The 13149-nt window shown below is 39.0% G+C and overlaps 1 protein-coding gene across 1 annotated transcript in view; it reads left to right on the top strand.

Moving 5' to 3' along the window:
- Positions 1-13149, top strand: part of elovl7a (ELOVL fatty acid elongase 7a) — a 34115-nt gene extending 20966 nt beyond the window's left edge. The window contains exons 5-8 of the mRNA XM_055634814.1: positions 705-761; positions 1552-1657; positions 6388-6524; positions 11101-13149. Coding sequence (XP_055490789.1) covers positions 705-761; positions 1552-1657; positions 6388-6524; positions 11101-11310 — 510 coding nt within the window. The 3' untranslated portion in view covers positions 11311-13149. The remainder of the gene's footprint in view (positions 1-704; positions 762-1551; positions 1658-6387; positions 6525-11100) is intronic.

The following is a 13149-nucleotide window of genomic DNA, read 5'->3' as shown; positions in this document are numbered from 1 at the left end:
GTTCTGTTTGTGGATAACCAAATAAGAGGTGTTTTTGTACAGAATAGTTGGGAGAGACTGGATAGGATGGGTTTATTTTCCTTGGAACAGAGAGGGCTGCAGAGGGTCTGAATAATAGAGAAATGCTAATTCATGAGGGACACTGCTTTGATAAAAAAAAACATCTTATTTACTGTATCAAAGATGTCTAAACTAAAGGACTGAGGTTTAGAGGGCATCTGAGAATAAATATGTTGACAGAAGATGTTAAATCATCAGGGCAGAAGACTACAGACCAAGTGGTAAATTGAATTGCCATTAATGAGTACCATCTGCTTGGCACTGACAGTGTAATTTATTCCCATATTTATGTATTATGCAAAATGCCTTCATCTTTCATGCATGCTCTCTTTCAAGGGAGAGTGGGGGGCAATGAATGGCAAATTACAAATGTGTAAAGCCAATTGTAATGAATTTCTAAATTTAAATTATTGCATATATGGGGATGTAAGTTTCCACAGTATTTAATCATGTTAGATGAACAAGTCCTAGTCCAGCACACTAGCATTATCAAGCATAAAATACCATTCTACCAATCTGTAATTCCATATACGATCCTTCTATGCCTATGTTTTAATGTATAGATGATGAAGATAGACAAATTAAACTGCTGCAATAATACATTTTATTTCTTACTAAATGTTTAATGTGCTACCATATTTTAGATGGCCTGGACTTGTTGGCTTTTTTACCTCTCCAAGTTTATTGAATTATTGGACACTGTAAGTATCAGAAGTGTTTTGGTTTTTTTTTGCATCTGACATTTGCTACATGAACCTTTAACTATTAGTCTTAGATATTATTACATTGAACCAAGTTAAGGTTTGGCATCGTGTTCCATAAAGTTAGGTTAAGGTTTTACGGTAATGGTTCTGAATTATTAACTGTATCAAGAATGTGTCCTCTTTTAAAGCTACCAACCATCTTGTTGAATATTGTGCTTGGCAGCAACCATAGCTGAGTAGTGTTGCTTGTGGTGCCACTGCTTAGCTGTGCCACGATATTCAGTCCTGACCTTGGGTGCTAACTTTGTGAGTAAGCACATTCTCCCTCTAATAGTGTGGGTTTTCTTTGGTCTCTTGTTTCTTCTTACATTTCAAAGATGCGTGGGGTAGTAGGTTAATAGGCCACTGACATTCTCCCAATGTGCAAGCAAGTGTGGAAGAGTGAATGGTAATGTAGGGAAAATATAATTGTAAGGTTTGTGTAAATAGGTGGTTGATGGTTTGCATTGATGTTGTAGGGTAAAATACTTGTTTATGTGCCACATCTCTGACAGCTCTGCTCATGCCTCATATGGTGGAAACTGTTAATAGTGATTGAAAAGTTCTTGGATTACTGCACCTTGCTGCCTAATTAGAACCTACCCAAACTCCTTGACATTTTATGTGCATTAAAAGTAATGAGGTTTCTTATTTTTACTCTGAATTCCTGTTATTCATAAAATACCTTTTAAATTGCAAAAAAACAGTGTTAAGTGGTGAATACATTTCGCATGATTTCCCCGTACAGGTTTTCTTTGTGCTTCGAAAGAAGAATGGTCAAGTGACATTTCTTCACGTCTACCACCATACGATCATGCCCTTCACTTGGTGGTTTGGGGTTAAATTTGCTCCAGGTAAAATTGACAATGAACTCTCATTATTTGAGTGCGTTGCTTAATTCACCAATCAGCTATCATTGTTTTTAAAATGAGATGTTAAGTGAATCACTATTTGTGAGGAAGGAACTGCAGATGCAGGTTTCCTAACGTATGCGACAACCAGCGATGGTGATTATATGTCAAGATACAGATAAACTGAAGATAGATGCAAAATGCTGGAGTAACTCAGCAGGACAGGCAGCATATCAGGAGAGAAGGAATGGGTGACATTTCGGGTCAAGACCCTTCAGACTGATGTTGGGAGAGGGAGATGCGTAGATAAAGAAGTGTAAGGTGTGAAAATAGGACAAAGGAATCGAGATCAAGAAAAATGTAAAATAGATCATTGTTAGCTTGGAGAAATTAACAAAGCAAACAGAAAATGTAGTCAGACATTATGACTGGTTGGAGAAGGGGGAGGGACGGAGAGAAAAAAAGCAAGGGTTACTTACTTAATTATAGGCAGCATGAAGTAAATGAGGTGCTTGAGGAGTATAAGGAATGTAAAAAGAATCTTAAGAAAGAAATTAGAAAAGCTAAAAGAAGATACGAGGTTGCTTTGGCAAGTAAGGTGAAAGTAAATCCAAAGGGTTTCTACAGCTATATTAATAGCAAAAGGATAACTAGGGATAAAATTGGTCCATTGGAGAGACAGAGTGGACAGCTATCTGCAGAGCCAAAAGAGATGGGGGAGATATTGAACAATTTTTTTTCTTCGGTATTCACCAAGGAGAAGGATATTGAATTATGTGAGGTAAGGGAAACTAGTAGAGTAGCTATGGATACTATGAGGTTCAAAGTAAAAGAAGTACTGACACTTTTGAAAAATATAAAAGTGGATACGTCTCCAGGTCCTGACAGGATATTCCCTAGGACATTGAGGGAAGTTAGTGTAGAAATAGCCGGGGCTATGACATAAATATTTCAAATGTCATTAGAAACGGGAATAGTCCCCGAGGATTGGCGTACTGCGCATGTTGTTCCATTGTTTAAAAAGGGTTCTAAGAGTAAACCTAGCAATTATAGACCTGTTAGTTTGACTTCAGTGGTGGGCAAATTAATGGAAAAGATACTTGGAGATAATATATATAAGCATCTGGATAAACGGTCTGATTAGGAACAGTCAACATGGATTTGTGCCTGGAAGGTCATGTTTGACTAATCTTCTTGAATTTTTTGAAGAGGTTACTAGGGAAATTGACTAGGGTAAAGCAGTGGATGTTGTCTATATGGACTTTAGTAAGGCCTTTGACAAGGTTCCTCATGGAAGGTTGGTTAAGAAGGTTCAACTGTTGTGTATAAATGCAGGAATAGCAAGATGGATTCAACAGTGGCTGAATGGGAGAAGCCAGAGGGTAATGGTGGATGGCTGTTTATCGGGTTGGAGGCAGGTGACTAGTGGGGTGCCTCAGGGATCTGTGTTGGGTCCTTTGTTGTTTGTCATGTACATCAATGATCTGGATGAAGGTGTGGTAAATTGGATTAGTAAGTATGCAGATGATACCAAGATAGGGGGTGTTGTGGATAATGAAGAGGATTTCCAAAGTCTACAGAGTGATTTAGGCCATTTGGGAAAATGGGCTGAAAGATGGCAGATGGAGTTTAATGCTGATAAATGTGAGGTGCTACACCTTGGCAGGACAAATCAAAATAGGACGTACATGGTAAATGGTAGGGAATTGAAGAATACAGTTGAACAGAGGGATCTGGGAAAACCGTGCATAGTTCCTTGAAGGTGGAATCTCATATAGATAGGGTGGTAAAGAAAGCTTTTGGTATGCTAGCCTTTATTAATCAGAGCATTGAGTATAGAAGCTGGGATGTAATGTTAAAATTGTACAAGGCATTGGTGAGACCAAATCTGGAGTATGGTGTACAATTTTGGTCGCCCAATTATAGGAAGGATGTCAACAAAATAGAGGGAGTACAGAGGAGATTTACTAGAATGTTGCCTGGGTTTCAACAACTAAGTTACAGAGATAGGTTGAATAAGTTAGGTCTTTATTCTCTGGAGTGCAGAAGGTTAAGGGGGGACTTGATAGAGGTCTTTAAAATGATGAGAGGGATAGACAAAAGATGTGGACAAGCTTTTCCCTTTGAGAATAGGGAAGATTCAAACAAGAGGACATGACTTCAGAATTAAGGGACAGAAGTTTAGGGGTAATATGAGGAGGAACTTCTTTACGCAGAGAGTGGTAGTGGTGTGGAATGAGCTTCCAGTGGAAGTGGTGGAGGCAGGTTCGTTGGTATCATTTAAAAATAAATTGGATAGGCATATGGATGAGAAGGGAATGGAGGGTTATGGTATGAGTGTAGGCAGGTGGGACTAAGGGGGAAAAAAAGTTGTTCGGCATGGACTTGTAGGGCCGAGATGGCCTGTTTCCGTGCTGTAATTGTTATATGGTTACTTGAAGTTAGAGAAGTCAATGTTAATACCGCTGGAAGTAAGCTGCCCAACTGAAATATGAGATGCTGTTCCTCCAATTTGACAATGGAGGAGGCCGAGGACAGAAAGGTCAGTGTGGGAATGAGAGGGGGAGTTAAAGTGTATAGCAACTGGGAGATCAGGTAGGTTTAGGGCAGGGGTCGGCAACCTGGTTCTGCATAGGGGCCAGGACGCAAGTCTGAGCGGATGTTGGGCCACATCTATCACGTGTACACATGGATCCCGCCCTGGATGGCAGGCATCAAATCGCGTGTTCACAGAGATCCCACTCCTTCGAGGATGCTGCCAGGAGCATTGGACCCTAGTTACGGGTGCTCACGAACATGGCATACCTACGGACCATTGCCTTGGCTCTGTCCTGAAGGCGGTGGCTCAAATACTCGCACTCGCTTGTCCATGGCCTATTGACAACCCCAATCCCGACAGTGAAGCCCAGACACAGAAGGGCATTCCGCAGCTTTGTACAGGATGCGGTAAAGCCAGAGCTTGGCGCTGCCGTCACCGCGCCTTGGGCCCGGGAGGTACGGGAGATGATGGGCGTCTATGGGCCGGATAATTACTGGAAAAAAATACGCCTGCGGGCTGGATGATTTTGGGTTATGGGCCGCATTCGGCCCGGGGGCCATAGGTTGCCTACCCCTGGTTTAAGGTGACTGAGCAGAGGTATTCAGCGAAACAATCGCTGAGCCTGTGCTTGGTCTAAGGTTCCAACCTCAACTACTGTATCGTTCACTTTCACCTCCTCCAACTTCATCTACTATATCCCCCAACAGTCTTTTCAGGTGAAACAGAGGTTCACTTGCACTTCCTCCAACCTCATCTACTGTATCTGCTGTTCCAGTGTGGACTCCTATATATTGTCGAGAGCCATTCTACATTTCCATGATCAACATGTGCTTTGATCTGTCATTTTCACACCTTACCCTTTCATATCTCTAGTCCCCTCTCCCGACTGTCTGAAGAATGGGTCTCGACCCACAAAATCACCCGTTCTTCTCTCCCAGAGATGCTACCTGTCCTGCTGAGTTACTCCAACATTTTGTCTATCCTCAGAAAATTAATTGTTACAAATAATCTTTTTTTAAGATTGTAATTGTAAATTTTTCCAAGAGTTCATCTTAGGAACATTAATCTTTTGAAGTTAATGGCAAGATTTGCCATCTTTGGAGGTAGATTCCAGCAAAGTTTTATTATGCATGATACCATTGGGTGGCGCAAGACTCTTTCTGTGGTTGCTAAATTCAAAGTTAGTTCAATGAAGCTTAAGAATTAAATTACTGCAGGACCTATAATCAACAAATGTAGATGGGCGAATAAAGGTAGCAAACTAAGCCATACTGCTGCGAGCAAATAATCTATACATTAATCTAGCTATACACACCAGGCAGTGAAGAAAGCTAATGGAATGTTGGCCTTCATAACAAGAGGATTTCACTATAGGAGTATAGAGGCTCTTCTGCAGTTGTATAGGGCTCTGGTGAGACTACATCTGGAGTATTGTGTCCAGTTTTGGTCTCCTAATTTGAGGAAGGACATCCTTGTGATTGAGGCAGTGCAGCGTAGGTTCATGAGATTGATCCCTGGGATGGCGGGACTGTCATATGAGGAAAGATTGAAAAGACCAGGCTTGTATTCGCTGGAGTTTAGAAGCATGAGGGGGAATCTTACGGAAACGTATAGAATTGTAAAAGGACTGGACAAGATAGATGCAGGAAAAATGTTCTCAATGTTGGGCGAGTCCAGAACCAGGGGCCACAGTCTTAGAATAAAGGGGAAGCCATTTAAGACTGAGGTGAGAAAGGTTTTCACCCAGAGTTGTGAATTTGTGGAATTCCCTGCCACAGAGGGCAGTGGAGGCCAAGTCACTGGATGGATTTAAGAGAGAGTTAGATAGAGCTCTAGGGGCTAGTGGAACCGAGGGATATGGGGAGGGTGCAGGCACGGGTTATTGATTGGGGACGATCAGCCATGATCACAATGAATGGCAGTGCTGGCTTGAAGGGCCGAATGGCCTCCTCCTGCACCTATTTTCTATGTTTCTAACACTTTTTAATGAACAAATTGATCATAATGTTTTGTATGACTTTTTTAAGCTAAAGATGATATTAGGTTTGGTGTTTTTTGAGATTTTGTACTGCTAATCATATTCAAATACCAGCATGTACTCGGATACTAGCATGTACCTTTTCATGAGTGTATCCTTACAATGCCAATCCAATTTAGTTCTAAATCTGCCTTTTCATTCTCCTTGCCCATACAGGTGGTCTCGGAACATTTCATGCTCTTGTGAACTGCATAGTACATGTTTTCATGTATTCATATTATGGTTTATCTGCATTGGGACAACATTACCAGAAGTATTTATGGTGGAAAAAGTACATGACTGCAGTTCAGTTGGTAGGTTTTTAAATTTTGTCGTTGACTGACATTGGAAAAGCTGCATTTATTGACAATCCAAACTTTCTCAGAGGATTTAGAAATGGTCATATTTAAGGGACTAGTGGTGTAAAACCAATATTAGAGAGTAATATATGTCTGAAAATGGTGTCGGTTTTAACCTATCCTGTATTTCTTGCTGTCAGCTGTTATACTCGTAATTTCCTTTGGCAAACTGAAGTGTGAAAGCAGCAACACTCTGATAGTTTAATTGCCCATTGTACACTATTTGGTCTTTTCTATAATTCCTCAATTAAAAGCATTGTTCTGGTGGAAACGGGAACACAAATCAAAATTGAAAATGCTTAAGTCTGCATAGAATATTCAATCTTTCTTACAAAGTTTTGACCTAAAAATAATTGAATTAATGGGATTAAAATGTACTAACAATTTACAAGCTGTGGCCACAATGATGTATAACAAGTTTTTGCCTATCCTTTTAAGTTATTTATCATTGAATAATCCATGGTAGTGTCATTATTTAACACCATGATCAACAAAGTGCTTTACCACAGGTTGGAGCATGTCAGAGCAGGAGTTTAAGTGCATAGACAGCATAAGAGTATAGGCAACTAAGTTCAAGTAATTGAATACCTTGAAGGATACACTTGGGAGAGACATCAGAATGGTGAAAGAGGGACATTGGATAGCTCGGGTAGATAAGGTTAAAAATAATCCAATAAACATTAATACAAACGAGTAATGAGAAAGAGAACTGTCTTCTCTATGTGGCAGCTCAGGAGATTAGTGATGTGTTAAATATTTCTTGTTTACTATGGCGAAAGAGGTGGATGCCTGGATGCTCAAAGATACGAGTGATGGTGTGAAGAGTCCACATTATACAAATGTTCAAGAAATGCAATTTTTAAAACATTTAGACAGGTACATTGATAGAATGGGTTAGATATGGGCCAACTGTAGGTATGTTACAAAACCTACCTGAATCGTCATTGGGAATCTGCCCAAAGCCATGTCCGCGATTTTGGCGCTGTTTGGAGGGGGCGGGTTTAAAACGCGATTTTTACTAGGCTGTTCTAATCGCAGATGTTCAGCCTAGTAAATCATTAACGAAAAATCGCTGCAAGACCCGGTCGCAAAAGGTATTATTAGTTTTATAGGCCTCGAATAATAGTTATAATAATTTTAAAATCACTCTCTTACTTCGCAACCTCTCGTAGCCCCAGGGTTTTATAAAGCAAACAATTAAAGGTATGTACCTTATTTTTACATTAAATGGGGCGTGTATATAACCCTGTTTATAAAGTTTTCTATAGCGAGTAGTTCATTTTGGGCTTTTTATATCCCGCAGTATTTTTCTCGGCATTTGAGGGCACTAATCCAGCACGATGTGAACGTTCTAAACCAGCGCGTTCACAGGAACCCACTAGAAAGCCGATTTAAATGGGCATTTATTTACAGCAATTGAACACTAAATTCCTTCCATTTGGCCTATAAATTAATGTAAATTAAATATAAAAATCGTGTTATATTGTGAATTATTTGTGAATAATCTTTGGACACTTAGGCTATTTAAGAAATGGATAGATGTTTCTATCTAGTAATTGAATTTTGATTAAACATGATTTTCTTTTTTAGTATTTACTATTTGTTTTAGCGTTTAACTTTATAATCTCTACCTTTTTTTCTAAAATTGAAAAATTGAGGAAAAACAACGTGTACAGAGTTGCTTATTGGTTGCAGTCTGAGGAGTATGATGATGCTACTGATTATGATATGCCAATGTACCAGCTAGCAGCTGATCTTCTCCATAAAGACTTGGTCTTTTGCTAGAAATTGTAATTTATTTACCTATCCATAACTGACTTACAGCATATTATACAATAATATTAAAGTTCTGATCTTGAGAATATCACATTTTTGAATTTTCAAGGCAGTCTGGTTGTTTATTACCATTTCTGTCACATCGGTCAATTTTGTAATTAGCTACAATTAGGTAATTAGCTCATTATATGCTTTAATTTCATGTCATCCAAGTAAGATTGTTTTATATTTTTTCAGAATGCTTCAATCTATGATAGGTGAAAATTTCATTCAGTTCTCTTAATTCTTAAGAAAGTTACGGGCTTTTGACTATCCAAGATCACAGCTTTTTTGTAATGTCCATTGAAAATCAATAGGGAACAAGATGCTAATTTCCGAGTATGAAAATGGCCATAACCTTTTTAATACTTGAGATATGAAAGTGAATTCGGTGTCAAATTAAACTTGTTGTTATGCTTTATCTGATGGGATAAATTGCAGACTTGATTTTTTAAATCTCAAAATTTTGTAACATTGCTACCAACTGCAGGCAGGTGGGGCCAATGTAGATGGGGCACATTGGTCAGTGTAGGGAAGTAGGGCCAAAAGACCTGGTTCCACCCCGTTTGACTCTTGGAGGTGCTGGAGGTCTTAAAACACATTTGAGGTAGATAAATTCCTGGTATTCGATCAAAATGTATCCTAGAAATTGTCAGGCCACTGGTGAAGATCATCAATAATCATGAATGAGGTGTCAGAAAATGGGAGGGTGGCTAATATTGTGTTTCTATTTATGGAAACCTGGGAACTACTTGTCGTTGAGCCTTGCATCAATAATGGCAAGTTGCTGGGTGCGATTTTGGGACATATGCACCTGGTAAGCCAAGGACTGATCAGGAATGGGAATCATGGTTTTGTGCATGGAGAAATTGCCTTGCTTTTGAAGAGATGACCAAGAATATTGAGGGCAATGTGGTAGAAATTGTTGTATGGACTTTATCAAATCCTTTATACCAAATGTTAGGCTGGTCTGGAAGATTGGATCACATGGGATCCAGGGCAAGCTGGCCTGAAGGTGGTGGTAGAGGCTTGTTTCTTGGGCTGGAGCCTGCAACAAATGGTGTACTGCAGGGGTTATGGCTGGGTCCACATTTGCTTGTTGCGTGCATTAATGATTTGCATGTAAATATAGGTGGCATGGTTAATAGGTTTGTAGAAGACAGTAAATGGTGGTATAGTGGGCAGTTGATGTTATCTACAATTGCAACGGGATCTTGATCAACTGGTCCAATAGGCTGTGGAATGGCAAATACATTTTGATTTTAATGAACACAAGGTGTTCATTTTGATGGGGCACACCAAGGAAGGATTTGTGCAAAAAAATGCAGGGGGTGTGGTAAAATAGAGACCCAAGGGTGCAGGTATACAGTTCCCTGAAGCTGGTGGCATGGGTTGACAGGGTGGTGAAACTGTGTTGCACATTGCCATTATCAGTCAAGTTGAGTGCGGGATTTGGGATGTCATGTTGTACCTTAAATCATGGTAAGTCCACATTTACAGTACTGTGTACAGTTCTGGTCACCTTGCCAGCGGAAAGATGCCATTAAACCAGAGGGATTGAAGAAAAAATGTGAGGATAATAGATTTGGTGGGTTTGAGCTACACGGAGAGGATATATATATGCAGGGTCTTTGTTCCATAGCACACGAGCTGAGGGGTGACTATGATGTATAAAATCACGAGTGGGGGGTGGGGGGGAAGAAAGGTCAACAACCAGACTCTTTATTTCACCTAGAATATGGAAATCAAAACCAGGAGGGCAAGGGTTTAAGATGACAGGGGAAAGATTTAAAAGGGAGCAGACCGGCAATGTTTTTGCAGAAGGTGGTGTGTTCATGGAATGAGCTGCCAGAGGAATTAATTGAGGCAGGTATGATTACAACGTTTAAAATACCTTAGGATAACTGCATGGTTAAAGGTTTGGAGTGGTAATTTGCTTGGTGCAGGCAAGTGGGTCTTGCTTGGTTAAGCAACTTGGACAAGTTGGGCCAAAGGAGATGTTTTTGTTCATTATTCCTCTGACTTGGCTGTGTGGCACTCTAAACAATTTGCAGGCACTAAATAATGATCTCAAGATTGCCTATTTGGTTTCAGCAGAGTATATCGCAGGATATATTTAAACATCTTTCTTACACAGAAGCTTCTTGACTTTCCTTACCCCCCCACCCCCTGCCCTACAGATACCAAATGTTCCTGAAGGCCATTCTTTGGGTTTGTTGAAGTTAGCATTTGCTGAGGTCTGTTCCTGTTCTATGGCAGAAATTGATGAGTAGGAGACTATCTGAATTGAAATTCCTTGGCTGCTTATTGATCATTTTTCAGACCTCTGTGTAACGGGGAATGGTGATATTTCTTGTCCTCCAAATGACCAGTCTAAACGTATACCTGCGCAGAAATTCTCTGATCAAATCTGATCTTTGGGTCTCATCAGTCTTTCTGAAGACATCAGTCTGAAGGAAGGTCTCGACCCAAAACATCGCTTATTTCCTTCGCTCCATAGATGCTGCCTCACCTGCTGAGTTTCACCAGCATTTCTGTCTACCTTTGGGTCTCATAATATGGCTAAGTTCTATTTTTGAGAAGTGGACCTTCTATAAACTGTCGACTTAAATGCTACTTGGAGCCATTCTTAAATCTGCAATTTTATTTAAATAGATTTTTTTTTAATGGTTTACCAAAAATTAAGACAAACTGACATTTTTTCTTTTGCTTTCAGATCCAGTTTGCGATGATCACAGTTCATATTGGACAGTTCTTCCTCATGAAAAACTGCCCATACCAGTATCCAGTCTTCCTCTATGTAATATGTCTATATGGAGTTAGTTTCATGCTGTTATTTCTGAACTTCTGGTTCTATGCATACACACGAGGTCAAAGATTGCCAAAGAACACAACGAACAAATTGAAGAGCAGTAAAAATAATTAACTGGAATTTAAATACGTTGTACCTGGCAGAAATTAAAAACATTTGACAGTGTAGTCGAAGGCATACTTTTTAAAGAAAGAGTGGGTAATAGGCATCTATTTTTGTGATTGGTGTCTCTGAAGTTGATTCGTTTTAATGCATGCTACCATGTAGCTGCAAATTTTGTAAATTAAATCAAACCTCTTTAGAATGTGATGTGCCTCTAACTAGCTGCTTTGCTATGTGAAACTCATTTGTGTGCTTCCTTTCCTCCTGCTTGATTATGTTTGTGTAAAATGATGCAAATTAATTTTGTGGATAATGAACTGGAAGCTATACCAGTGGCAGATTAATATTTTGGTCCAGGTGGTTTGGCAGGAGGGATGCAGTTGGATGGGGGGGCTTTAATTTTGCATCAGTTTCCTTTGCACGGCCACAATGTAACTGATGTTACTGCAGTGTCCTTTTATTACTAAAAGGATGGGTGGCATTTCCAGGCCAACTTCTAATTATCCACCTCGGACCTAAAAGAAAAGATTTGCAAAAGCTGAGATTTTAAAACTAGAAAGCTGCAAGCAATTTGGGGGACCAGATCAAATAAAAATTGAAAACAATAAGGTAATTAAGTCAATCATTTTCAGTTCAATGATTTGCTGTTTGGGATATAAATCAATGTACAAAATTCACAGAAGTGTGCACTTTTAGGAAAGGCTCAAAAACCTCGTGCAGCATTTTGCTGAAAATATTGTTTGACCTCGTGGCCTTTGATTAAAATAACTTGAGAGTCTCCTTTTGAGAAGTACTTATTAGAAACATGGTGCCTTAACTGCCTGTTCACCTTCGTGCAACTGTCTTACTTGAATTAACATTATGCCTTTAAGGGGTACATAGCATGTTTTTAAACTTGCTTTATATTCTTCTCCCCAGCCCGAACCTTGCACCTCCCTTAGTTTTTAATATTTTTGTGATGGGCAAAAAATGGTGTTTGGGATGTTAAAGGGAAACTGAAACTTTTACTTATTTCTAGTCTTAATCTTGCCAACAGTGTCTTTTTAAAAAAAAATCTGTTTTTTGTTGCTTGTATCGAGTGAAATATTGTACATCAAGGAATGATTGCCTATTTCCACGTGGTTAGATCCTTTAATTTAGTCAAATTCTACCATTTTCTTTGCCGCTTTGATACTATGTCAAATCGCATCTCCGTATTCTTTTCATCTTGGGTTAAGAGTTACTTTCGGCAGTCAGGTCAATTTCTACACTGGAAAATGTACATTCCTCAGCCAAGTTTGTGTAACACTTTAAAGAACATAATGCAAGAAGTTGTCAAAGATTTTTTTATAAATGACACTGGAGTGAATTTAACTACTTACAAAATATAATAATGAATGTAGATGTTTAAATAACACCTAAATGCATAGTTCATTTTCAACTTGGAACCATCTAACTCCAGTTGCTGTTTAATGGGAGGCATCATCACAAGCTGGATATTCACAATGGATGAATGAAATGATGCATGAACTGGTGGAAGAGTAAACAGGAAATTGATAATGTATCTAAAGAGGGTTGAATGTTGCTTTTTTTAAACTATTATTTTCTAAAGTAAAAACAATGAAATATTTTCAAATATGAAATCATATTTGGTGGAAGGACATGTACAGATGCAAATATTCTGAGGGAAAACTGTGATGGGTCCACTAAGTTGCACCTTGAGGTTTTTCAGGTTTTTTTTTTAACACAAGAACCATATTGTATTGCACTCTGCAAGTGTTTCTAAATTAATTGTAATTTTATGAATGGTAATACTTGCAATTTCTTTTTGTACGTCCTTGAATATATATAATTAAAATGTGATTTTTTTGA

Source organism: Leucoraja erinacea, chromosome 1 (assembly GCF_028641065.1).
Source record: "Leucoraja erinacea ecotype New England chromosome 1, Leri_hhj_1, whole genome shotgun sequence".
Lineage (NCBI taxonomy): Eukaryota > Metazoa > Chordata > Chondrichthyes > Rajiformes > Rajidae > Leucoraja > Leucoraja erinaceus.
The sequence above is the reverse complement of the archived record's forward strand: the minus strand, read 5'-3'. Positions and strand labels throughout refer to the sequence as shown.